The 26,621-nt window shown below is 38.6% G+C and overlaps 2 protein-coding genes across 4 annotated transcripts in view; one reads left to right on the forward strand and one right to left on the reverse strand.

Moving 5' to 3' along the window:
• The first annotated feature begins 3,900 nt into the window (after nt 1-3,900).
• Nucleotides 3,901-26,621, forward strand: part of LOC139939562 (uncharacterized) — a 32,034-nt gene continuing 9,313 nt past the window's right edge. The window contains exons 1-3 of one of the 2 annotated variants that reach the window (XM_071935561.1): nt 4,018-4,037; nt 4,331-4,447; nt 7,782-8,945. In XM_071935561.1, coding sequence (XP_071791662.1) covers nt 7,837-8,934 — 1,098 coding nt within the window. In that variant the 5' untranslated portion in view covers nt 4,018-4,037; nt 4,331-4,447; nt 7,782-7,836 and the 3' untranslated portion in view covers nt 8,935-8,945. Of the gene's footprint in view, nt 4,038-4,330; nt 4,448-7,781; nt 8,946-26,621 lie in introns of those variants that run through there. The other variant, XM_071935562.1, reaches the window with a different exon arrangement.
• Nucleotides 9,007-12,332, reverse strand: LOC139939563 (zinc finger protein 593-like). Of its 2 annotated transcripts, XM_071935564.1 has the most exons (4): nt 12,064-12,332; nt 10,475-10,537; nt 10,062-10,269; nt 9,007-10,026 (listed from the first exon to the last, which is right to left on the reverse strand). In XM_071935564.1, the coding sequence occupies exons 1-3, from the start codon at nt 12,255-12,257 to the stop codon at nt 10,104-10,106; spliced, it is 423 nt and encodes a 140-aa protein (XP_071791665.1). In that variant the 5' UTR covers nt 12,258-12,332; the 3' UTR covers nt 9,007-10,026; nt 10,062-10,103. The 2 variants fall into 2 exon arrangements, with proteins under 2 accessions (XP_071791665.1, XP_071791664.1); XM_071935563.1 differs by having other exon boundaries at nt 9,007-10,269.

A 26,621-nucleotide genomic window follows, 5' to 3' on the forward strand; every position in this document is an offset into this window, starting at 1 on the left:
TTAGCTCGGATTATGCGTTATTTTGACAAATTTCTGAGTCATGTTGACACAAATTCTGATTCTGGGTCACTATTACCCAGAAATGATCAGACCCCCTGCGACCAAGAACCAGGTCAGATGACCCACGAGTTTTAAGACTTGGGGCCGGTTGGGTCTCGTGCTAATCAAGTCAGTAATGAGCTAAAGCCATATTTACGTGGAGTGCATGCAGTGGATTAATAAAGCGGACATATAGATTCGACGAAATACCGACTTGGTCAAGTCTAAGGAGTTTTTCGAGCGTATCATCATCTTTTTTGACGTCACTGAAAATGATCTAGGTGACTGGAAGTTGTACGTGCAATGTAATGAGAGACGTTTGAGGAAATTCACCTGGTAAGTCTGCTGCCCCCTAGCGCTCAAAAGTCTCACATTACCTTGAGATTATATTTGTTAGAATGGCGGAACGGGTTGATAGCAGGTGTATGAAGTTTAAAAATAAAACAAGTGTTTGACTTTCTTCTTGGCACAAAGTAAACAGTACTGAATCGAGGGGAGAGACCGATATAAATACTGATACCTGAATTAACAGAGGTTTGGACTTTCTGAAAGAGATTGGTCGATGAGGGCGGGCTAAGGATAATGTCGAGATAGGAGTGGACTTTATTTTGACAACACAACACGTTAAAAATACTGGTCTTTAAAATAGACTCTTTCTATAGTGATTTACAGGGGTCGATCCTTTCTCTAACATAACTCAACCAAATGAAAGTAACTCAACACCAAAACTGTTTGACTCTAATTATGGTAGCGTAACTGATCCCGCATGTAAAGCATAATCAGTTTCACTAGCGCAGTCCTCGGTCCAACAGAACCAACAAAACATGAAGTTGGTGTTTAAAGGAACACGTTGCCTTGGATCGGTCGAGTTGGTCTTTGAAAATCGTTCTGTAACCGTTTGTTGTAAAATGTATATGGTTAGAAAGATATTGTAAAAGTAGAATACAATGATCTACACAAATATGCCTCGAAATTGCGTGGTTTTCTTTTTACCCTGTCAACTAACACGGTCGGCCATTTATGGGAGTCAAAATTTTGACTCCCATAAATGGCCGACCGTGATAGTTCGCGACGTACACGGAAAACCGTGCAGTTTCGAGGGATACTTGTGTGGATCATTATATTCTACTTTTAAAACATCTTTCTAACCATATGCATTTCATAACAAACGGTTTCAAACGCTTTTAATAGACCAACTCGTCCGATCCAAGGCAACGTGTTCCTTTAAAGGATTTGGGTACCTTTTCAAAATGTCCATAGATTTACATTAAACTTACAGGGTTTGAAGATAATGATAGTGGAAAGCTTCCTTTCAAATATTACTTACTGCGGTGCTGTAGTTTTTGAGAAATGAGTAAAACAATGTCATGAAAATACGTTTGTAAATGCTTAAAATAATTTTCGTCTCAGGAGACGAAAATTATTTTAATGACATTGTTTTACTCATTTTCCAAAAACTACAGCACCTCAGCACGTAATATTTTCAGGGAAGCTTTCTACTATAGTTATCTTGAAACTGTGTAAGTTTAGTGTAAATCTTTGGACATTGTGTTTGTTGTCCTACAAAAGTTACATACACCCTTTAAATGATAGGGTATAGGTAATAGGGTATACATTTCATTAAAGGTTCTATACTTTTTTTACTGACGTTTTCTTGATTTCAACAAAAACTAGAAGTCATTGCACCATCAAGAACGCAAATTATTTGTGATTAAAACGTATACGAATTGTTGTGTAGTTATGGTTCATTTGTTTGTCAAAATTCGAAGTACCATAAAAATTAACTTGTGAGAGACAGAGAGAGAAGCAGTGTAGCCGTTGAGAAGGTTGTTTCCATTTGAAGTGATATATGGATTAGACGTCACCTCTAAAATTTGAATCTGAGAAACGATTCATCCGTTCACGAATTCTGCGACCAGAAATGCACTATACTTTTACTAAATCTGGATGGATTCGACGTTCTTGTGAAAACATCATGGCATGTGTTGCTGCTTTCAAATGAGACTTGTATTGTTTCTTGTTTATATATTTGTGTATGTAAATCAGCATTAAGTTCACAAAAGCCAATGTATGACCCTACCTTTAAAATTCGTTCAGAGAAATGTTTTTGCAAAAACGGGTCATCGACTTTAAAGTTTACATTTAGATGGAAGAAATCTCCCCTTAAAATACTTAGTGAGGTGATGTAGTTTTTGAAGAATTATAAAAAAAAAACTAAAAAAAATAAAAATAAAAACTTCCCAAATTTGTTTTTTGTCTCAGTAAGACGAAAATTACTTTAGCATGTACAAGAGATTTACGCGACTCTCATGATGAATACATTGCTCTGTAGTTTCAATTGTTTTTAACCAAAAACTCAGTAACGAATAATGGAGCTGAAACTACTATAGGTCAATTGTATTACATAGGCCTGCATCTTCATTCACAGTGAGTGGGGATCCACGTCATGGCCAAAACTTGATCAACAAAAGGTATCAAACCCCCTTAAAGGGTATATGTACTTTTTCCTAACAAAAAACACAATGTCCACAGATATACATTAAACTTACACAGTTTGAAGATTATGATAGTAGAAAGCTTCTCTTGAAATTTTACTTACTGAGGTGCTGTAGTTTTTGAGAAATGAGTAAAAGTAATAATTTTCGTCTCAGTTTTAGCATGTAAAATGCTATGGTTTTGGTATAATATCATAACTGGTTAAGAGGATTTTACATGCTAAAATAGTTTTGGTCGCATGAGACCAAAACTATTTTGTGACTTGTTTTACTCATTTCTCAAAAACTGCACAACCTTAGTTAGTAATATTTGAAGGGAAGCTTTCCACTATCATTATCTTCAAACCCTGTAAGTTTAATGTAAATCTGTGGACATTTTGAAAAAGTACCCGAATCCTTTAAGGTGTACTGGTAATTATCACACCCAAATAAAGAAGTCAAGCTACTCGGTCGCGTGCCAATGCTACAACCGCAAATTACGCAACTGGCATAAAAGGCGCCCATCCTGTCTCGATCTCAGTTCCATTCAACAACTTGGAAATTGTGTAATTAAAATAATCCCTTGTCATCATACACAGGTGTACCCAACAGTCGTATGTTGTTAGTACTATCCTGAAGTGCTTTAGTCAACAAATACATGATACGTCGTCGACGATATAATGTGCAATACTGGCCGCCATTTGCATTCAACATTGCACAATGGGTTGTTGAGATCGAGGCGTAACCAGGGGTGACAGTTTGCTGTTCGCATTTGGCGCGCCAGCGGGCCAGTGAGGTTGCGATTCCAATCTGACTCGTAAACGGCTGTTTTATGATAAATAATAATAGCGGGTTCTTAAGTATGGCGCGCATATCCGTCACCCAGTGACGCTCAACATACAGTACTTTCCTGCAAGGATGTGGGACTACGTTTGAATTATGTTGATTCTTTTACATAGCACCATGTAATGGTTTACAAGGTGATGTGGCGCAATATGCTGCCAATCAAACCAGGAACACTGGGGCGAATCCCTTCTCTTTTCGATAAGTATTATACATTACACTGGGTTAATTTACGTGAAATACACAACACACGGGACCAATGTCCCATCCGAAGGATGTAGCATTTAGTTAAGTGTCATGCCTAAGGACACACTGTCACGACTGGGATTCGAATGATATTTATAAACACTCGATGAACAAATGCTGCGACGGGGAAACGGCTACAATGACACGACTGTAAGCTGTAGCCACATCCGCACGCCAATTCGGACTTCTCAGGCTAGCTCATCTCATCTCGCGACATGCAACAGTCGTTGCTCTCGGTCTAAAATAACCCAAGTCAACTTTTTGACGTAGCTATTTGCATAGTGTTTGTGTTGTAAAAGGATAACGTGTATAATAGATATCGAGATTTATTTCGCCTATAATAACCAGCCGAGTACTCCATGTTGCTACAGCCGATTGACTGATACTATCATATAAGGACACGGATTAGACTAATCTACTGTCCTGTATCTTATAGTAAGTCGATAATTGTTATCTGCTATTATACCTCCGTTTAACGCAGAAAGAGTTAACTCTAATGATCCGTATTCATGGACTTACAGCTAGCCCTTTATCGAGATTGCCTACAAACAGAATTCAGGAAAACTGAATTTTCCTCTTGATGTAAGTTGTAATGGAAGTACAAACTACCTCAATGGCTGTACCACGATTATAGCAGACGAAATCAACATCCCTCCACATTGCTAGACCACAAAAATTATGGGTTTCTTTCTTGATTGCCGGTAACCATTAACGGTTTTCTAACTCAGAAGCATACCCGTTGAAGTGGTCACAACAACTCAAGTGCTTGTTCAACCCACTGATGAAAACACCAGTAGCGGTTTACGATGACTCTTCAAACCCAGCCATGAAACTACCGTTTGAAGGTGAGTACTGCATCCGAAACAGATGTCGGACACACTAGTGTACCTTAACCATTTTGTATCCTGGACACTTCGTACCCTCAGCTCCGTGCCGTCAACCGAGTCACTTCGTATCTCATCATGGATAAATAAGTTATCCATGGTACCATCAAGTGTTCAAAGTCACTTTGTACCTTGCAAAACATAGGAAGTGTCCAGGGTACGAAGTGGTAAAGGTAGCAAGTTACCTGACACCCCTAAACAGACCAAAGTAATTTCGACATTCTTCTCTTAGTTTTGGGCAAACAATTGCCTTCCGAAACTGAAGTTTTTCTGACTCTTGTCTGAGAGTATGAGTGCTTTCTGCAAAATACATAGCACATATTAAACGTTGCAAAATGAAACTCGTAGTAATAATTATTTACAAATTCTTTACTTTCTTAAAAACATTGCCAAATATTGTCCAGGATGGGGCATAACAATATTTTGGTTAGCGCTCAGTTTCTGCCCGTATAGCGGTATATTTTGTTTGTGCCCAGACTGAGCTTTAATTTAACAACAGATGTAGAAATAAAGCCACAAACAAGGCAACAGCAGCTGTGCTACGATACTCATCAGTATCCCATTCCGCTATTAGAGAAACCAGTTCCACCTTTGTGAGAAATTAAGGAAATGTACTTAGTGGGTAATGATTAATATTACCTTGGAATATTTCCCACAAAAAATGTATTATCTTGAAATTCTGTCGTCGACAATTCACTTGGGTACTTCGGGCCGTATAACGTTGACAGTAGTCAAGTATAGTTCAAACTTTGGAACAAGTAGATCACAACAGAAAGACGAGACAAATGGAGTAATTGGTTTCTATTATTATTTTCCCCAGTTGTATTCTGGATAATCTACACCAAGTTAAAAGCCTCATTTACAAATAGATAAGCTTAACGAGCGGGTTGTCATTGGAAACACCAAACAACATCATTTATGAATGTGCTGCTACTTTTGATGGGTTCATAGTACGCCCATTGACTTTAGTGTAATACTGAACCTACAAACAACTCTACAAACTTAATACAAACGGAGGGAATATTCCAGAGATAAATATTCATTATTATTTTGAATTACCGGATATAGACTTGTTAAACGTTTCATATAAAAGTACAAAGTTGTGGATTATTTGTCATAGAGAAGAGTTTATGGTAGAACAATTAACAATATCTCTTAAGAACGGTTTAGGATAGTGCAATATCTCGACGTTTCGACCGATTTGAGCTGGTCTTTCTCAGAAGTGGTCTATATGTTAACAAATATACATGCTAAATGGTAGAACCACTTACATAAGGGGTTTGGACAGAGGAAAAACTCGATGTTTCGATTGATATATGAAGTGGTCTTCTTCAGTATACTTTATTTTGTTGAAAGCATACATAGACCCACTTTAACAGTGAACGGTTTTTCGTGAAAAGCATAGCAAAACGCCACAATAACTACATCATTTATTGCTTCTCAAAACTCATCAGTACTACCAAACAAAAAATCATATTTTGCGAGTCAATGTGGGCTAAAAACATGTTTAGTCTAAAATTGAAACTGCTCCTCTATTTGTTTGAAGTTTTTCAGATCCCAACAACCCTAACTCTATACATTGCTTCGTTTAAACTGTGGATTTATTTTCTGTAAACCTCAAACCACTTCCATCTCTTAAAGGAACACGTTGCCTTGGATCGGACGAGTTGGTCGAAACAAAAGCGTTTGTAACCGTTTTTTATAAAATGCATATGGTTGGAAAGATGTTTTAAAAGTACAATACAATGATCCACACAAGTTTGCCTCGAAATTGCGTGGTTTTCCTTTTACTGTGCGAACTAACATGGTCAGCCATTTATGGGAGTCAAAATTTTGACCCCCATAAATGGCCGACGTGTTAGTCGACAAGGTAAAAGGAAAACCACGCAATTTCGAGGCATGTTTGTGTGGATCATTGTATTCTACTTTTACAACATCTTTCTACTCATATGCATTTTATAAAAAACGGTTACAAACACTTTTCAAAGACCAACTCGACCGATCCAAGGCAACGTGTTCCTTTAACTAAATCGATAGCCGGCAAACCGAACCGGCTTTCGAAAGCCACTTCTGAGTGTTGCCTGGGGCCTCGACCAAAATAACAAAAATTCTTAAAATCTCACAAATTATTAGATCACAGGTGTCAAAAGCAATTAGAGAGCCCACTATCTCCCCATTGTCTTCAGGCAAACACACAGAGTACACACCGTGTATTACGGTAGAGTTACAGCAAACAAAACACAAAAATAGCAAATAACCCGTCCAAGCTGGCATATTGACTTCTGCAATCGGAAACATTCAACTGAAATCATGAGGCATGTCGAGAATGCAAATGGTAGGGCCTGACGAAGACGACAGTCGGTAAAAGAACAGTTCTGAAGAAGACACTTTACATCATTGGATCGCAACAACAAAGTCATTCACTGAGGTTATAATACCAGACAGTCTTAATAGGTTAAGAACACTTTAAAAGCAATGAAGTTGTTTGTTGCCGCTATTAATAGCGTCTTCTAAAACCTAAATGGTCACAAAGTCTCCAGTTATCTTGGGAGTAACTTGGCAGAGGCATTTTCCCCTTGATAGCAAACTTTCTGGTGAGTACAAGTACTGAAGATATTTTAGATTTGGTGAATACATTGTACATATTGTTGCATTTGGCCTGGGTAGATCTGTGTTTGTACTCACTACACACCCAACCACAAACGGCGTGCTCCCATCTCAAAAAGGTTATGTGAGTTGATATGCTCTGAAAGTAAAGTGCAGCAAGACTTTGGTTCGGTTTAGTCTTCAATTGAAGAGTTGAAATCAAAAAAAAAAAAAGACTCCGATTCTTACGGCATTTGTGTTTACATTTCCTACTGGCAAAATAAAGCGACATTTCGGTTTGAAGATTCGCCTGCCCCTGGTGTTCGTTTCGAAGACTTTGATTTAAGATAGGGAACAGTCAACAACCAGACGTTTTTTCGGCAGTTTCGTTGTAACCGATAGGAGCTCATTCTATTCGGTATTCGACAGCCATTAAAAGTAGCTTGACAAGTTTAAAATCTATAGCATGACGTTTCTTTGCGATTTTTTTCATGAGTAACGCAAACAAGTTCCATGACCACTGCCATAGAAATCCACTTTCGGTTTGGTGACAGTAAGTTGTTAAAATTGTGTACTTCGCTGGACTTCCTGGTCAAGATGTTTTCTCGTCCACAGATTTATAAGAAAAACCCTTCAACGTCAAACAATAGTCAGTAACATGTACATGTAGGCCCTATACTAATAGTTTTTTTTTCTACTGAATCCACAGATGCTAAAGAGACACAGTTATAGATCAGACTTGAGGATGAGACTAACATGACACGATGCTGAAGGCGGATCCCCTCCCACCTATTCTAACCATCTCGTCCCAGAAGTCGACCCAACCTTTCAAAGAGCAAAACCACACCCCACGTAACCACACTCTGCTACAGCCCGAGCACACAGAACCCCAGCCTACCTCACTGTATTACGACCACCACCACGCTGTACCGCGAAGGCACACCACACGGCTGAGAACAAGCTTTATTTCACTACAGCCTGATTACAAGTCGTTACAACCCGACCACACGGTGCTGCAACCTTACCAAAGCTCACTAAAAACTGACCACACCCCGAGACCTGATGACCACACCCATACCGACAACACCCACTCGAACTTCGACACTGTGGATAGCAAAAGAACAATGAACCGACCAGTCTTTCACACCAGCAGGGGGAATGTTCTAATGAAGTCAAATATCAGACCAGAGGACGACATCGCGGCCTTGTCGACTGAGTTGTCGACACGAATCCCACTGGTGCAAGAGACGAGCATCAAGGACTTCGAACGCTCGAGAACAATATACACAACGAACGCAACTCTTGTCGATCGTAAGAAACGCTATGACGTCACGGCAGAAAAACAGGACAATCATATAAAGCGACAGTCGACCAGAAGGAAGAAAGACAATGTGACGTCACTGCAGAGGGGAGGCACCCACTATTTCCCCCCGAGTAATGTTATACCGCGGAACGATAGCTTGATTCCGAGCATGTTTCCGAAAGTTCGACGTGTCGACCGAGGAGGGGCATGTCCGACACAGCTGTACAAAGAAACAAAGTTGTCGTACACGGAAAAGATCAACGGCTCGGTCCAGCTCGATCATTACGTCAGGAGGAACTCAAGACCCCGGATGGAGCCCCTCCGAGTCCCTTCAACATCAACGGGGACATCCGCGGGAGAAGAAAGCCTGGAGTCTGTCATCTCGTCAAATAAGATGACGATAGAGGGGCGGGTGTCTGAAAGACAAACTCGAGACTTACCGCCGGTTTGGGGTTTCTCGCCCACCCCAAAACATGATTATTTCGATGAGGGATTATCGGTGCCGCCCAACTCCGAATATGGGCCGTCTAGATTGCAGATGGTGACCCCATTCGAGTAGTGATGCAAAAACTGTTCAACATTTTTGTTTTTGAGAAATTGTAAATAAAATTTACAAGGTCGTTGATCTGTCTTATCGTCAGGAATCTATTCAGGGTGTGAACTGCAAACACAGAATCGGGTTATTTATACATTTTCTCAATGACTTTATCGATAGAGACAATAAACATAAATTCAGAAATAGATATTTTATATAATTTTATTTCTAATGTAGTGTCTGAACATCTTGTGATCAAGCAGCAAATTTTTATCAACTCTTTTTCTCATCAGCCCATATGCATGAAACCCGAGTCCACGCAAAACCAGCAACCGTCATGGCGCGCTGATTTTGAAACAATGTAGTGACATGCAAAACTACAGCATGGCGTCCATCTGGACAGCTTGATGTTTGTGTTTTTGCTGTACTCGGTTCCAAGACGCATTTCAATTTATTTTTAAGATGGCGCTTATAGGCTATAAACTTTTAAGACAATGGCCATCGTGAGATTTAATTGGCTCAGTGAAGTGTAAATAATGTAAATAACCGACATTTATAGTGGCTTCACTGACACAACTCAGTGTATTTGGTTTGTACCTCAGGGATTGATAATAGCCTAGACTAGCTCAGTCCTCTCAATGAACATCAATCTGGGCTGCATGTGATTTTATTTGATTAAATCATTCAAGTATATGGAAGGTAGTATACATGGCTTGCTTTTGCTGTTATTTACAAACAAATGGAGTTGGGTTACTATTTTAAAGTGTGCCGGTAAATACCGCAGAGAGAAGAACATGCTGTTCTAGTAGTCTGGTTCCTTGATCATACTTTCGACAAAACCGAGCAATTTATAGACAGCTGGGAATTCTCGAGTTGGGAACTAGTCTATTTTTAAAGATTGGTCAGCCAAAAATCGTTGGAAAATTCACATTTTTTTTTGAAAGTGAAAGCACATAAGGTGCCATGATACCACAGGATTGCTTGAGACTGATATAATACATACAATCTTTTTTCAACATCAAATTTAAGTCTTAGGCCTATTATGTCCTTGATGTGATCTCAGTTTGTTATTGTGTGTAAGGAAGGCTTGCAAGAATAATTGACTGCTCATTTTCCCTTTCCCTTCTTTCTTGCTAATGACCTTCCATGACCTGTCAAGCTTTACCCCTCATCCCAGAACAGAATGTCCCTATCTACTTGTCCTGCTTAACTTCCGATACTTCTGACTGATCCATTTTGGCATCTTCCACTATCTCCTGGGTGGTGATTTTTCTTCGTTTTGGAGGGTGATAGGTTCCTAAGCCTCCCGCTGCATCAGCCTCTTTCTGTGTGTATGGTTCAACTTCAAGAGCTTTCATTCTGTAACGAAACACAAACAGATATTGTTTTACTTTCCCCACTCATTCAGAAATTTCTTAATCAGAAAAATCACTTCAAATCAGAAAAATACTTCAAGCTTCACTAAACTTACTAGGGGCAAGTACAATGCACAGTTGAATAGCCTGGTGGGCTACTTAGCAAAAAGCTTTGAGCGCAAGACCTGGTCCTAATATGATTGGATTACCTTCTTTTGTGTAGCTTTGATCTGAAATGATCCTTGAGTGCTTTCAAGTCGATGAAATATCTCCTGTGCAAGACAAACAAAAGAAGAAGAAATTATTACTTTAAGAACATTATTTTAGAAAACTTAGTATTAGGCCTGATGCTTTTTTCTTGTAAGGAGGCAGTTTTTTTGGGGGGTGTAAACTTCTAGAAAGAAATATTTACAAGGGGCACCAAGGCAATGACCAGGGGCAAAGCATGGAGGCCATTGCTTCAATTTCCTCTAGGAAACAGCAGTGTCACCTTTGGTACATTGCAGAAGCCCAAACAGGCATTTATAAAATTGAAATGATCAATACTTCAAAAGAACGTCTATGTGATAAAAAAATTAACATAAAATCTTAACCCAATGAAACTAAACCATTGTTTTATAAAAACTAATTTCCTCTTGGTTGTTACCACCTTACATGACCGTCATAAACTTCTTTGGGTGTCACATGGTCAAAAAATGCCCCACATTAATTATGTTAAATTATCATACTTGGGTGGTTTTGTGTATTTGAACTACATGTAGGCCTACCTACCAATGTTTGTACTGCCTGACTGAAGAATTGTCAGCTCACTATATATTTTATTACAATAATATTTAAACAAATAAATACAATATAATCAAAATATAGAGTGAACAAAGGACTTGTTCTTTGCCCTTAGTCTTAAAGGAGCACATTAATTTCCCTCCGAAAAGGCCAGGGGCCTTGATGTTACACCTTCCAGGCTTGTGAAGCCTTAGCTTAGCCCAAATTGGACTCCTCCATTACAAAAATACAGTAATTCAATTCAATTCAATTCAATTCAATAAACATTTTCGGTATTGCCCTCACACATGATACAATACAAATTTGAAGTACAACCTCGACTATAATGAAGCCAATCACCACTGTACTACCTAACATTAACAATCAATCATCAATGACAATCAAACATCAAAATATATTATTAGCAACAGAACAGGAAGAATTCAGAGCTCAATTGTCATCTGTGTCTGCTGTACACGTCAGAATGTCCATAGATAGGCATAGCTGTTATAATTTCCATATATATACATGTATGCACAGATAACTTCTTCACTACCAACGACACAGCATTCTCAGTCAGTTCTTACATTTAGTCCCATCAAAGTCTAACACAACAGAACAGTGTAAAATAATATTACAAACAAGTCAAAGAAGCAGACAGAAGCAACAAAAATACACATTTAAAAAAGTATCCAACTGCTACTACTAGCTCTTTTGTGTTACTTAATGATGTATTACAAATAAGTACACTAGTGTTTACTAAGGGCCCGGGGCCTATCCTATACCATAATTTTAATTGGAAACTTGTCTCAATAACACACAACCATGTCAAATTGTGTGTTTATTCAGTTATTTATGACTATATGTTATATATTTTAATTAAATAAAACCATGTTGAATGAAGGCAAAGTTTTCAACAACAAAAAAGAAGATGCACACAACAGTTATCTAATCAATTGTAGGCTATTGATTTGAATGAAAGGGAAACATTGCTATCAAGTCAAAGTACACGAAGTAGTAAAGAGAAGCAACTTACGCGCAATGAAGGCAGTAATGTTGGGCAGATCCCGGTTTATCGTGGTCGATTTCTTGATTCAATAATTTCTGCGATTCTGCCGGTTGTAGGTCTTTGTCAATCTGGTCCAAATCCTTCGTTTTCCGTCGCGTTCTGTACTTTTTCTGGATGTGGGTATAACCCTTGTGGTGCCGCTTCCTCGCAATACGTGTCATTATTGCCGGATATGTGTATACAAATGATGTTTAAAAGGACAAAATCATTAGCTGAAGTTGACAAAACACACTACGATTGCGAAATGTGTACACGAGGAATACTAATAACAGAGGGCGCCCTCAAGAGACGATATTGTTTGTACAATATTGTATCACAAGAGGGCGTAGTCTTCCGAATGCTAAAGGCGCTGAAAGTCTCTAGGCATCTTAAAAGCCAATCGAGGTAATCGGACATTTAAACTTTAGGTTTATTTTACATTTTTGGCAGGTCATCCGTTTGGAGTTGTTGATAGGCCTACCCCCCAATTCCAATGTATTTACCAATCAGACATGCTGTCCGTTTCAAGCCAAATAGGACCAACTTAAAAGCCTATATTAAGTCGTCCCAAGAGTTGTGATAACTTCAAAATAACACAAAAAATTGCATGGCCCGAAACAAATTGTATTAACAACAAATTGAATGCTTTTGACATAACTTATCAATATGGTAATCAGTTTGGTGCAATTTTTGCCTAATCGTTGTGTAGTGCAACCCTCTGTGCCGTTGGATCGCCGTCTAACTCTACCAAGCCTTTATTGCTACCGATGGGGTCTAAGATGGAGCCTGAGGCGAACTTAGGGTTTAAGAAGTACTTTGCCCTCCTTACTGAATATTGTGCATTGCTACTTTAATAACGTCGAACAGAATTAATGACTCAATGAAGCTAAAGTTTTTTGCTCATCTACTATCCTACCACGCCGACCGGCCGAAATGAGATTTACATCCTGTTTTCATTAAACACGATTACAAATCCGCTCGCCCAAAAAGAGCAATTGAAATGTGATGTAATGAGTCATTCGAACAAGAAAATAACTCTTATGACATAAAATGTTCAGTACAACTTATTGTTTTGTTCGAATGGCCAAATTTGTTTGCAACTCGGCAGCAATATGTGATTCGGTATGTACCCTCTCTCATCAAATAAACCTTTTTTTCTTTTTCAGAACCTGCACATTTCACACCAGTGCTGGAAATTTAGAGGTGGATTTTCTTATTCTAAACAATTTTATTAATTTTTAAGAAATTATTTGTTTCAATCTGAAAGTTTAAAATCCTTTAAAGAAATCATTCCGTTTTATTAGGCCTATGTCCCGTTTTTTCAAAAATAAATTAATTTACATTTTCTTTTTTGTAAATTAAACAAATGAAGTTGTTTCAAAACAAAATGATGGACAAAACATTTCCGATCAAGGGTGGAACCGGAGGGTTGGATGGGGGCAACAGAGGCCATGTCCCTTCTTTTACAGATCCCCCCCCCCTACTTTGGTCAGGATCCGCCCTTCTTTCACATCGGATGCCACGAACAAATTGACATAGACCTAGATATCTTTCCAAGTTACTGTCATATTATATTACTCCACATTTTCTTCGGTCCACACTTGATATTACTCATTCGTTCCAAATCAAGTTCTGAATTGCCCCCCCGGCCAATAAGCGTATGGCAGCAGTAAAATATCGCTTTCGTCAATGTCGGTTAGAAGTAATTTTCCACGAATTTGATTTCGAGACCTCAAGTTTAGAATTTGAGGTCTCGAAATCAAGCATCTGAAAGCACACAACTTCGCGTGACAAAAGGTGTTTTTTCTTTCATAGTTATATCGCTTTCGTCAATGTCGGTTATGCGATGCAGAATCGATACCACTCTTTTCATACAGCTACATAAATAATCAACTGTGTTACGTGATGCTGAGAGTTCATTAAGACATGTAATCGATCCTGCCTATCACAATACCCTCAAGGTATCGAAAAATGCAACGCGCAACATTCATCACACCTCATGCTCATACGAAGGCCGGTGTTTGTCACAAGTAGATACATGGACTGGTCCCCTGTCGTTTAAGGATGAAGACAGGTTTGGTTTCATATGTTTACATAATTATGTACGTCGGATTTAACAATGATTCTCCAGGACCAAGAAGGCCATGTAGAATGAATGGGAGGTCAAAGGTCGTTATGGACATGGGCTCATATCTAAAGCGTAATTCACGAAGTGTGACGTCAGATGTTCAGGCTCGTATTTACCTTGCTTACCTTAGGCGAGTAGTCTGGTGTCCCACCCATTCACTTACGATACTGAGATAAACCGATAAGTGGTAATTCTCTTTCCCGCCCTTTTCCCAATCACCAATAATAAGCAGTTGAAATGTGAGCCTTTTACTGGATATCAACAACGTCCTGAACTTAGATTCAAAACATCCATGTTTTTCTTCTTTTAGCGGCACTCTGGACACTATTTGTATTACTCAAACTATTTGTGAGAAACGGCTCCCTCTGAAAAAAACGTAGTTTTTGAGAAAGAGGTAATTTCTCACTCAAATAATATTACACTTCAGACCTGAAGCCTTTTTTAGGCATCTAAAAATACACACATTTGTGCAACTTCGATGACACACTGAGTCAAAATTGTCACAGATTTAATAGTGAGAATACTGGTCTTTGACAATAATTACTAAAGGTGTCCAGTGCCTTTAAGAGCGTTGATCTTGAAGTGCTATACTCCAAGTCGCCTCAACAAAGAATCGGTGGAACTATAAAGAGTAATAATCCCACCAGAGGCCAAAAATGATTTCAGCTCTGTTTTGTTATCCCTTCCAATCGGTTGGGTTCTTTGACTGCTCCTCAATAGAACTACGTTGGTTGGTGGTCCTTCAACGCGACGGAAAGGAGGTTATTTCACGACGGTTTAAGTTTCCCTCAAGCGAAAGTCATACAAACAGTACTCACATTAAGTAAGTGCAATACTAAAACAGCGCGGGGTCCCGTGGTTTTCTGCAAAAATAACAGTGCACCTCGAACCCTTTTAACATGCAAGCCGGTGGCCATTTTGAAAAAAGGAATGAACCATAATACTCCAACAGAGGTCCGTACGAAAACAAGTCTTTTAAACATCAATACAAAGAATTTATATTCTACACGAACCTGATTTTAATCGATGACATTGCTTGTCTTTGGAATAAATTAGGTTAATTAAGGAATCATTACAAGTGGATCTTTTCATCTCTTCGCCTTGAGGTTTAGACGCCTACTTTTTGCATTTCTTCTTAAAGGCACTGGGGCCGGCAGGACACAATTGGTAATTACTCAAATTATATTATAAGCTTAAAAACTTACTCTGTAACGAGCAACGGAGAGCTGTTGAACGTATTCATGTTTAACACATTGTGAGAAACGATTCCCTCTGACGAGGTGACGATAGTATTTTGAGAAAGAGGTAGATTCTCAATTAAATATTTGGTTTTGAAAAAGACTTCGGGCCTGCAGCATCTCTCCGGCATCTGAAAGCACACAAATTTGTGCAACAAAGCTGTTTTTGTACTTTCATTCCTTTTTTGCAATTTAGATGACAAATTAATTGAGACGACTTTTTCACACGAATTTATTATAAAAAATGTCGGAAAACATCAAGTGAGAATACTGGTCTTTGACTTTTTACAAGACGTGTCCAGCGCCTTTAAGTTATTTATACTATTTTTAACATTGTTATGATTCTTAATAGTTCATAATGGATCGAGCTCAAGGACTGTAACTTAATGGGGGAGTAAGGTATTCAGTTTATTATGGGGGGTTTTCGACGAGAGAAGGAAATTGCTTAAAGGCGACAACCAGTCTTCTTGAAGTAAAAACTAGACATTCTCTATTGAATGAAGGTAGAGGAGTGACTCTCGTTTACAGACACTTAAAGGCACTGGGGTCGATTTCACAAAGAGTTAGGACTAGTCCTAACTTAGGAATAGTCCTAGGAGATATACAAATTGCATGGATAGTCCTAAGTTAGGACGAGTAACTGGTCCTAACTCGAGATAAGACTAGTCCTAACTCTTTGTGAAATCCACCCCTGGACACCTTTGGTAATTGTCAAAGACCAGTATTCTCACTTGGTGTATCCCAACATATGCATCAAATAACAAATCTATAAAAGGCTGGACTCAATATTGGTCACCGAGTTTGCAAGAGAGTAAAGAAAGAAAAAAAACCCACCGTAAGTTGCACAAATTTATTTAAGTGAGAAATTACCTCTTTCTAAAAAACAACTACGTTACTTAAGAGGGAGCCGTTTCTCACAATGTTCTATACTATCAACAGCTCTCCAATGCCTGTTACCAAGAAAGTGTTTATGATACCAATTATGTTAACTATTAATTACCAATAGTGTCCAGTGCCTTTAATTCTTGAAATAGACAGAAAGTGAAAAATTAGGAAATGCAAACCGAGTGAGAGAAAAACTCTGAAATCAGTATCTACTCCTGGCTATTTTCTGTCCCATCTACATCTAGTTTAACTTGATCCCTGTCGATTCATTGTACAAGGTCACTTAGGTGGGTTAGTCTCTGCTTCGAGCAAATCGTGGTAAGCTCAGGCTCTCTCTGTGGCTCGGAACGCCTTCGGGTTTAGTTGGGTCTTTCAGTTGTATCGAGTACGCCATTATGATGGGGGAATGGTTCTAACAAAAAAACTCCAAGAGCCCAGAGCCTCTCTTTTGCTCCTCGTCCTGGCAAGATCCGATCTACCCACGAGGCATTGGGTTGAATCACAATGAAAATTTAATTTTGTGTCAATTCAGACTCTGAAGAATAACCCGAAGTGTTTACAAACACAATTTGGATTCTTTTGGCATTAAACCAAGAGCTTTGAAATGACCCTGCCGGGAAAATGATGTTGTTTCCCAAAATACTGAGTCCATTTTAAAGGACAACGCACGCTGAGATTTGTAAATGGGAACTGCTTAAATTTGTCCACACCTCTAACATCAACATTTTTTTCAGCCAAGTATAGATTCTTCTGGAATCGACTTAAGATTGTTGAACGTTTTTAATATTCCATTAAAACATTTTTTTTTTTTAAAGCGAGACGCACAATTAAAATGATTAACCGTTACCAAAACACGCTAGCTCGGAATATTTAAGATAACATTTTAAATATCGTTTTAGACCCAAGAGTCCATTTTGGGACGTTTGACAACTGGCGCTTACCAATGTTGTCATACACCTAGGGATAAACTAACTGGTAGCAACCCTACAGTCTTCAAGATGGTCTATACATGGTATTTCACCATTCCAGGAGCGGAACCATGAATATTTGCACGGTCGGGGTCAGGTGTGTCTCACAATATTATTACTACATGGCGGACTAAGGCTTGTGTGTGTACGAGTCAATTGGGAATTCCCTTGAGACAGCGGACTAGTCTATGTTGTAAAAGAATCCAGCGGGTAAACGACCTTTCCCTGACCACTCAAACTTAAAATTTTGTTTTCCAAGCGTATTATCTTAGAAGACCAGGAAAATTTGATTTCAAATGAGTAATTTTAAGTGCTTTTTAAAATATTCAGTTGCTTTACTGGCAGTGAACGCACAACGGTCTTTTTGCGATTACTGATTTACCGGGGAAGGCTAAGTAATGAATGTTTCAGCTTGTGTCTTTGCAGAAACTAATTTCCATTGCTGAGACCTATATAGATCTGTATACTGGACGAGACGCATGGGAATATTCAGGGATCGTGGCAAAAAGGCATCTAACGAAAACAAATTAATTAGGCCTACTGGCGTTAATGTGAGAGTTTTTGAGTTTCAACCAATTCATCTTAGATTGCTCAAGAGGATTACGCTGGCACTCCCCTTCATTCCCATTGGTTAAAACCCATGTGCACAATTCCAGAATCAGAGGCATTTCATTTCGCATATTATATTCCGTTTCCCATAAATCGATTTGATAGTGAGAACTGTATCGCTCTTCTCAAACAAAGAACCGTACACTGCCAATGGAAGACATTCGCATGTATTTTGAAAGGCGAAATTTAATGTACTGCACATGATTTTTTCTGTGGGTCGCTGTGCGTTCTATTTATATAGCTGCAGTTCTACGGGAGCACGTGCACTGCCATAGGCGACACAGGGCAAGTAAAACCCTATGCAATTACTAGATCGGTTCGCCGTACGAGACAGCGACCATTCTGAAAAAAAACCTCCTCACCACGGCCAAGTGTAGTGTATTCACGCACGAGATAAAGGTGACATCGGCATTTCCCACGTCGTGGGGATTTACTGCAGGGCCAAGTCTGCCGTGCGTCGCTCACTCTATACCCACGGGGGTGACGACTGTATGGATAGATGTACGGAGGTCTTCGTGGTTTGAAGCAGTTCAGCCAGGGTGCAACAGTAGTACCACAGGGTACCTTATTATAACGACGATAATTATGCGGGTACACTGTGCTTTACATGGTCAGTATTATTAAGTTGTCTTCTTACGATAATATAAGACGGCAGCAGAAAACGCTCACTGTAGTATTGTATTGCAACAATACTGCACTCCCAGCATTATAATTATATGGACTACTTCATTGCTTCAGCTGTTTCCACAGCCTTGGTTTAAAGACGAGTTCTAGATTCTCCACATCCTCACTTCAACATTGTGGGATAATTTAATCTGGCAGCATCGATTGCGTCTTCACGTTGAGAGACACACCTCCACTGCTTTCAGGTTTCGCACGGCTAGAAAAAGGCTACACATCACACACGTAAGTATGTGTAGTACGTCATGCGTGTTGTAATAAATAGCGACCAAAACAAAGAACATTATCTGTTATATCTGTGGAGGGTAATATAAGAACCAAGACTATGACATAGTATCCTTGTGTTGGTCGGTTTTGATGTAGATATAAATATATTTCAATTAAAGATGGATTGAGTCAGTATGAGAAATCAACCCGAGTAAACAATTTGCGGTATATTTGTTATAGTGGCGGGTCGCCTTTTTTTCGTTATCTCGTGCACACATCGCCATAATGCAAAGGTCGTTTCGTATGACACTTCACACACTCGTAATAATTGTCACATTAATAGTAATGTTTCAAACATTTGTTCTGTCTGTTGGTGAACAAATGCATCGTCATGGTAACTCGTGTTGTTGTATTTATTTTGTCAAACACACTATTGTATAATAATAAAGCCTGCGTTAGTGTTAGGAGTGCTATCGGTTCAACTTCATGCATTTTACTGATGGTATGGGATTATAATAAAAGCAATTAAAAATATGTTATTGAAGAAGAAATTGCTGTGTGACGGAGGAAGGTTAAAGTGTACTGCGTTTTGCTGATAAGTGTTTCTTTGTTCAATGCCGGGAGCATGACTTAACATTTTTTTTTTATGACAGAATATAAAATTGTTTCTTGAGAATGAATTCATTTAGAGTTATAATTAATGACTGGTTGTTGTGGATGGTACATGCAGTCTGTCTTCAAATTAATATTAAACGAATTACTGTCCAACCACTGAATATTATGTAAATAAGGTGCATGTACAAACAATGAAGAGTGCTCATTTTGTGAAGGGTTTTATGCAAAAATTATGATTCATTTGGCTAGACAAGTAAAGGAGCAAAAATAACGAACATGATAGTTGCATTTGGATGTGTTATTTCAAAACGAAAAAGAAAAAAGAAAAAAACAATTGCTTATGATGATTGATGTATATCCGGTTTATGACAAACTATTTGTTTTAGTATTTAGTATTTAACGAACATGCATCATTTATGACTTTACGGTAAACATTATCAGTTTATACTTTTAGGTCTGCACATTTTAGGCCCACAATTGCATTTTTTAAAAGGTCACTAGTTTGTTTTTATAGCCTACAATTAAGAACATGTCGAGACTATAGACTGTCTTATTTCAGTCTCATTGTTTCAAGTCAAATAATCAATGAAGATTTCGCCTTGTCGAGCTTGTTTTATGCCCAATGTCTATATACTCTTCGTTCATCTGAAAACACAGACGTGTTTTATTGCATGTTTTTGCAAGCTAAATGCAACCTATAACAAACAACCATGGTGCTCGAATCTTAAATTTCTTCTTCCTTTGTTCACTGAAGAATGATTTTGTCATAGAGCAGAGACTGACTTTGTTTAGTGTATATATGAGTTCTATCCAGTGAGACTAGTTCGCCTTTTCCGGCATTGCTAGTGCCCAAATTCTTCTCTTCGTTCAGCTGAAAATACGTCATGTTTTATCGCCTGTTTTTCTGATACGCAACCAACCTATAAAAAAAAACCTGTGCATGGGGTGCTTAGATCTTATAATTCGTCTTCTTTTGTTCAACCAAGTACGAATTCTGTCAAGAGTAGACTTTCTTTAGAGTAAGGGTTCTATTCCAGACAAAGAATCTTGAATAGTTTGCCTTATCTTGTCTGGCCTTATTTTATGCCCAAAATGCTATGTGTTCAGCTGAAGACACGAGCGTGATTTATTGCCTGTTTTTGTTCTGATACCCACCCAAGAGCTCTCCAAAGTGGCATTTTGCGTTGTTTTGCCCGCGGCCTCGCAGCGAAGGAGGTGTTATGGTGTCATATTGATGGGCATAATATTAATAATTTGTATAATCCAAGATGACATCGGGTATCTTTTAGTTTTAGCCTTGTATCGGCATATAGAAATTTAAAGGCACTGGCCACGCTTGGTATTTGTCAAACTCAAAGACCAGTATTCTCACTTGATGAATCCCAACATTATACTTAAAGGGAAGGTACACGTTTGGTAATTACTCAAAACAAATTTTAACAAAAAACTGACTTGGTAACGAGCATTGGAGAGCTGTTGATAGTATAAAACGTTGTGGGAAACGACTCCCTCTGAAGTAACGTAGTTTTTGAGAAAGTGGTAATTTCTCACTAAAATAATAAAAGACTTCTAGCTAGAAGTCTTTTATTCCAATCTGAAAGCACACAAATTTGTCCGACAAGGGTGTTTTTTCTTTCATCATTTTCTCGCAACTTCGATGACCAATATTGAGCCCAAATTTTCACAGGCTTGTTATTTTATGCTTATGATGGGATACACTGGTCTTTGACAACTACCAAACGTGTACAGTGCCTTTAAAATAACAAATCTGTGAAAATTTGGGCTCAGTTGGTCATCGAAGTTGCATTTAAAAAAAAAGTGCTTTCTACAAATTTTCCAGCTTGGGACAGATAATACACGCAACATTCCGATGAGTCTTCTCAATTGGAAGATTCTGCGCTTACCAGCAACATTTTTCTATTTTGAGCCAGAACAAGCTCAACACATGGTAAGGTTATTTTAACAAACAATCTGAAATATTTGATCAAGAGCACAAGCAACACGCGATGTCCGGTTGATAGGTTCATAGCAGGCCATACTATTGGCTGTTGTCAGCGTAATGCTGATTTATAGGAGAGGAAAAAAGAGAGGTATCAATAAAAGTCACATCATGAGAAAGTTTCAGCTAAGACAGTGTCTAGGGCTACTTGATCAACAAACAGCAACTGTCATTGTTTATCCACGGCAACCTCGAATCCATTCACGTTGGGGGGGGGGGAGGGGAGTTGACAGCGGGTTCTAGCCGCAACACTCAAATGCTTAGGGATGGAAAATTATCAATCATCGAAAAACCATTAGTCCTAAGAGAATTCATTTCTCCATAAATCGTTTTTTAAAAGCTGCGGTTCTTCTTACTATGTTAGTTTCGAAGTTTTGATCATTTTAATGTTGGAGTATTTACCAATACTTTAAGTCGCTAAAACAGCACATTTTATTATGGAGTAAACTGTTAAAATGTGCTTTGGGCCTGAAGTCTTTCTCAGATTCAAATATTTGAGTGAGAAATTACCTCTTAAAAAATATACGTTACTTTAGAAGGAGCCGTTTCTTACAATGTTTTATAACTCACAACATTTATTCGCTGCTCGTTACCAAGCAAGTTTTTAAGCTAACAATTATTTTGATACCAACAGTGTCTATAGTGCCTTTAATGTAGGCCTACATGGGGCTGGCACCGCAACATTGAGATGATTAATGTTGTTTGTCCATGTGCTGCAGAGAGGCTTACATTCTAGCAATGCTACACCAACCTCCATACAATGACTCAGTGTGCTTTATTTATGCGAAGGAGCTAGTTCGGGTGAGTCCACGTAGGGGCAGGCCTACATCACTATATGCTGATTGAAATACGCCCACGTGCTGATGGGTCTGATTCCACAAACAGAACATTTAAAGCAAGAGTTTGCCCCCCCCCTTCCCTCCCCCCCCCCCCACACACACACAGAAATACAGCAACAGACAATTTAAAAAATGACTGCCAGCTGGTATATACGACAGGGCAACATCTTCTCCTTTATAATGTAAAATTAGGCAGGATATAGCTGTAGCAGCAAATGTAATTAGAATCAATGTTCCTTTAAAAAAACTATACATTTTTTTGTGGGAATACACATTAATTCATTCCAATCCCCCACAGTCCCCGGCCAACAACGCCGACCAAAAGACCCGTGAAAACCTCGTCACATTCGCTAGGTGGTTATGTTTATCATGAAAAAAAGAAAAAAGAACAACATAATTTCTATGTCTTTTTTTTTGTAGAGGACCTTCTTGTGCGCGTTCCTCTCCCATCATTTCGATTATAGCAGTTGAGATGAACAGCTGCGGTTTGCCTGGACTTAACATTAGATGGACGTATTTCCCTGGAGGCTGGAATGTACTTTTTTTTTAATCAGCGGGACTTCAGAATGAAACTCATGTTTTTTTCATAAACAATTCTATACATTACATTTTTAAAAGCAGAGTAGGCCTATACCTTCTGGTAATTTACTCACAAAATGAAAGACCATAAAAACGTAGGCTCCTTACTTGGTGAGAAGCACTGCAGCTGTTGATAGTGTAACATTTTTTGGAAGCGATTTCCTTGTAAGAATTGTTGTATTAGAGAGGGAGATTATAACCATTCAATTTGAGAAACGTTTCTGCGTGAAACGTTTCACAGATGTATGTGTGTTTCAGTTACGGCTCATTCTTCCTGCGATGGACACAGTCGCTCTCGAGTTTTGGCGATATCTCAGAAACTCTACCACTTTTGAATTATTTTTTCCCCCACACATTTTATGACTCAGGATTAAAACAACGAAACGATCCCGTAAACCAAATGAACACTTTTGCCTTTAAAGGGTCTATGTACTTTTTGTAGGACAAAAAACACGATGTCCACAGACTTACATTAAACTTACACAGTTTGATAATAATGATAGTAGAAAGCTTCCCTGAAAATATTACGTGCTGAGGTGCTATAGTTTTGGGGTAATGAGTAAAACAATGTCATGAAAATAATTTTCGTCTCATGAGACCAAAATTATTTAAAGCATTTACAAACGTATTTTCATTATATTGTTTTACTCATTTCTCAAAAACTACAGCACCTCAGTTAGTAATATTTGAAGGGAAGCTTTCTACTATCATTATCTTCAAACCCTGTAAGTTAAATGTAAATCTATGAACATTTTGAAAAGTACCCGAATCCTTTAAAGAGCTACAATAGAAACAGCAGGATGGACTTATATCCGGGACTCTGACATAAGCTGATTTATAATTCAGATGAGGGCCAGATAAATTCTGTCAGTATGCATAATTCAGATAACTAAATTCTGGATTAGGCCGAAAACAGATGTCCTGTTTACCTAATGATTATTATGTAGTTCGATATTAAAGGAACACGTTACCTTGGATCGGTCGAGTTGGTCTTTAAAAAGCGTTTGTAACCGTTTGTTATAAAATGCATATGGTTAGAAAGATGTTTTGAAAGTAGAATACAATGATCTACACAATATTGCCTCGAAATTGCGTGGTTTTCGTTTTACTTTAATACGAACTAACACGGTCGGCCATTATTTATGGGAGTCAAAAATTTGACTCCCATAACTGGCCGACCGTGTTAGTCGCCGAGGTAAAAGGAAAACCAAGCAATTTCGAGTAATACTTGTGTGGATCATTATATTCTATTTTTAAAATATCTATCTAACCATATGCATTTCATAACAAACGGTTTCAAACACTTTTCAAAGACCAACTCGTCCGATCCAAGGCAACGTGTTCCTTTAAAGCCCTATAAAACCATCGCCACTGATCCTCAGTTTACCGTGGTGGGGTTTATTTAAGTTCCTACGAGAGAATTATACACGGGCTGATGCCACTAAGACCCCAGCCTGAAGACCCAGTATTGGCAAAAATGTTACCGCGATTGACTATGCAGCAATGCGATTACATTAATGTACGAGAAGCTTTTTTTCCTAAAGTTGATTGCGTCCCCAGACTGCGGTATTTGTCTGGCACTTAAAGGAGGTCGTCCACTTTAGAGTTTTAAAATATGGTTTAGACATAGCAAGTAAATGTTGTTTACAACATCTTCACCCCGCATGCCCAATGACCTCTGAACCTTGCATCCTACTTGACTCTCTACCTGATGACGTGTGTTAATAGTAAGATAATTCCCCATCCTTTCAAAGAATTGAAAATGCATAAAAACAACAATCCAATTACATTAAATGTATTTTGTAGCTCTACTCGTTTCCCTCTCTTTGAGTTTCAAAACAACTCTGCACAGAGTGACGTAAAAACTGCCACGGACAATCTGAACCGGAAGTTGTTAGAGCAAAAGCTCTGGGTTTTTTTTTTTTTTTGTGAGTAAAATTTGTATTTTGTCACAAAAAAAAGTTGAATATTGAATGCCCCCCATTTTTCAGGTTGTCTCCTGCCTTATTTGCAAAAAAAAAAATCCTAAAACAAAACAAATCTGATTCTTAAGAAGAACCGTTTCCTCATAGTGAACTATAGGTCCAGTATTGAAATTAGTATCTAATGCAATCGTACATGCACCTTTTTTTTTTACAGTTTTTGGCAATCTCAAATTTCTGTATTGTTTTCATTCATGATCACTTCCATTCTCTTTAAGAACTTTAATCCAGCGGTATTCGTATAGAAGGCCATCTCATGCAAACATCTGAAATGTTTCATGAACTTTAATTGGAATGAACCTCGGTAATATCGAAGATGACAAAACATTCCACGTTACACTTAAAGTGTACACATAAGTCATTCCGAGTATAGAAAGACATTTCGGGCATGCGTCTTTTATGCGCTGTGTTTAAATTAAGTATGCGGTAATCAATACAAATATCCCAAATGATAACAACTGGCTCTTCTTAAGGAAGCGCACTCTCGGGGGAATATGGTCTCAATTCCCGGGTAATGACGGGGTAAACTCATGGGTGTCTATATAGGGTGCGTTCGTTTAGCTTCCCTGGGTCGACCCCGGTTAGTGGCGGGTTTTTTGCCAGGACGAACGTGTGCAGATAATTACCCACGTTCCTCCTAGAAAAAAAAAACGCGATACACCGGGGTCGACCCATCCAGGGGAGCTAAACGAACACACCCATTAAGGAATGTACAACTCATTATTCACCGTCTAGCCTATAATAACTATTTTGATGAAATTAGACTCAAGGGAATCCAATTGCAAGTAAATGCGATCGTGAAAGAAGTGGGAGCGGGAACGAGCGAGAAACGTGTCAAAGTATACAAGTCATTTTCTTCTATCATAGGTCTGGAGCGAGCATTCGTTCGTATTTAATGGCCGTGTTCGTCATAGAAAGTTCATGGCATTTGAGAAAACTACTGCAGGAAGGGGAACTAATTGTCTCTCAGTGTTGGAATTGGTTTACCACAACCTCGTTTTGCACACGGAATAGAACGCGCCTAATTAAATTGAATGGTCATTTTGCCTAGTGCATCCTTTTAGTGGCTACTGGCTACGACTGCAGATGGGATCACCACGTTAACGTGCGTTGAAGCAATGGCTGCACTGACAGCCGTAGCCATAACTGTCAGTTCGATCTCGGCCAATTGTCGAACTGAAAACAATCCCCACCATATTCCATTGTGGAAAATTTGGACCCAGTTTCATATCGATGACAAGTTACACAGATTTGTTGTTTTATGCATATGATGGGATACACCAAGTGAGAAACAATTACCAAACGTTACAGACGAGTTTGCGGTAACACCATGTAATAACAATCTCTAAATGAGTTGGGGTGGTTCTGAAAAGAACCGTTGGATTAACTCGACGTTTCGATCAGTATGCTCTGATCGTCTTCTGGAGAATCCAACGGTTCTTTTCAGAACCACCCCAACTCATTTAGAGATTGTTATTACATGGTGTTACCGCAAACTCTTCTGTATCTTATTTCCACCATGCAAAGTTTCAAATCCTACTTAATTACCAAACGTGTTCAGTGCATTTAAGCACAAAAAGCTGCTTAGCAGAGCAGAATTATGTTTACCAGGATATGGTTATATCATCATGTCACATTATGATGGTAATATTCAGCTTGCTTTTGCTTGTTTCAAGCAGGCAAATTTTCATCAACATTTTCTGCTTCGGCATTTCAACGAAATTGAGACCTGTACAATTGTTTTTAGACTGAGCTGCTAATTGAAGTAAATAAGTTTTATTAACAAATTCGGCGCAGCAAAAATAAGCGGGAAACC

This window comes from Asterias amurensis, chromosome 7, assembly GCF_032118995.1.
Source record: "Asterias amurensis chromosome 7, ASM3211899v1".
In the NCBI taxonomy this organism is placed as follows: domain Eukaryota; kingdom Metazoa; phylum Echinodermata; class Asteroidea; order Forcipulatida; family Asteriidae; genus Asterias; species Asterias amurensis.

Excerpts from the sequence above, each read along its gene's own strand:
- LOC139939563 (XM_071935564.1), bottom strand. The coding sequence starts at position 12,257 with ATGACACGTATTGCGAGGAAGCGGCACCACAAGGGTTATACCCACATC. Across the intron at positions 10,538-12,063 it reads CATTACTGCCTTCATTGCGC|GAGATATTTCATCGACTTGA; the intron begins GTAAGTTGCTTC and ends TGTCTTGCACAG. Across the intron at positions 10,270-10,474 it reads TCAAAGCTACACAAAAGAAG|AATGAAAGCTCTTGAAGTTG; the intron begins GTAATCCAATCA and ends GTTTCGTTACAG.